At 45.8% G+C, this 1,368-nt stretch overlaps 1 protein-coding gene across 1 annotated transcript; it reads left to right on the top strand.

Annotated features, from left to right (window-relative positions):
- Nucleotides 1–323: 323 nt before the first annotated feature.
- Pmar_PMAR002605 (cyclic nucleotide phosphodiesterase, putative) lies at nt 324–848 on the top strand (the record flags this gene model as incomplete). Its single annotated transcript, XM_002774746.1, has 3 exons — nt 324–411; nt 636–734; nt 778–848. Coding segments are annotated over 3 exons (258 nt in total), but the record flags the coding sequence as incomplete, so codon positions are not given.
- Nucleotides 849–1,368: the final 520 nt, after the last annotated feature.

The raw sequence follows: 1,368 nt of genomic DNA, 5'->3' as shown, positions 1-1,368 counted from the left end.
GTACATTTGTACCCGAATTGGTATATAAACTCCTAAGTTCAGCTGAGGAAAGCGAACATATATTCTAACACTAGTCATAATAGGCGAAGTTCTCAATAGTAGTTGTGAATTCAGCCGGGTATAATGTTGATGGGAATTGGTTGATGTGGCGTAGGATGATTGGGTGCTGTCTCGGAAAATGATTATCGAGATGGTTTTGATGACGGACAACCAGAACCACTTTACTACACTGTCGGAGCTACGGTCGAAGTTAAAGAACTCGGCATCGGAATTCCCAAGTTGGTGAACCTGCATATGGGCAACGCTGATGTTAATATGTTCAGACAACAAATGCGAGCAGTCGGATCGGCAACTTGTGTTGAATATAATGTTGCACGCGGCAGACATCTCGTACCCGACGCGGGACATTGAGTGAGTTAGTCTTGGCGACGGATTCATCTATCTTTGAGAGATAACATTACCCAGGGCTCGATAACGATGGGAAAATGATGTTCTTAATGGGAAAGGAATTGAAGAATGTGTTCTTAGCCATACGTGAAAAATGCAAAATTAGTTCCTCACGGGGACATTATAAGCTTGTGGATGATTCCCTGATCTCGGCGATATGTAGGGTAACCACAGCTTGTGGTCCACAGGTGTTATCTCCTATGGGCACCTCGTGTAATGGAAGAGCTGTACAGACAGGGAGACCTGGAGAGATCTAGGAGCATGCCGTTGTCACCTATGCATGATCGGTAGTCAATGCGAAAAGCTCAGCAGTGTATTGACTTCTGTTAGAGAAAGCGTAAGGTTGTCGAAGTGCCAAGTTGGGTTCATTGACGTGTTAGTTCTCCCATTATTCCAGGTTAGTGTAACTGCTCTGTTACAGGAGTAGTAGTTATCCCCCTTGATATCAATTCTACCGTTTTAAAGGTCCTGGCCCAGATGCTGCCAGAGCCCTTCGATGAGGAGTGTCTTCAAAACCTTCAGCTTAGCCGTCAGTATTATGCAACTCGGGAGGACTTTGCTCCTACGGAAGGTTGGTGACGCTGTGGTGGTGACACGAGCCTTCGTCGGTGGTTTCAGGCGCGGCCGGTCTGCGCTCTGGTTTAGACAAGTTGCTGATACATACAAAATCATCAAGCGTTTCAAAGGTAGCGATGAAAGTTCGATTGGGATATACAGGGCTGTGATGTGACTAAAGTTCGAGGCAGTGTTGGAGGAATATATGTTCGCTCTCCTCAGCTGAGCTCAGCAGTTTCCTCACTAATTATTTACGAATTAGGATAGGAGTTTTCAGAAACCGATAAGAATTCCCTCAGAACCTCGAAACATGTAGTTGAGCATGTTTTCCCGCCAGTAGTCTGGGAACAGTTACTCGACGATGGG

This window comes from Perkinsus marinus (genome assembly GCF_000006405.1).
Source record: "Perkinsus marinus ATCC 50983 genomic scaffold scf_1104296957552, whole genome shotgun sequence".
NCBI classification, from domain to species: domain Eukaryota; phylum Perkinsozoa; order Perkinsida; family Perkinsidae; genus Perkinsus; species Perkinsus marinus.
The sequence above is the reverse complement of the archived record's forward strand: the minus strand, read 5'-3'. Positions and strand labels throughout refer to the sequence as shown.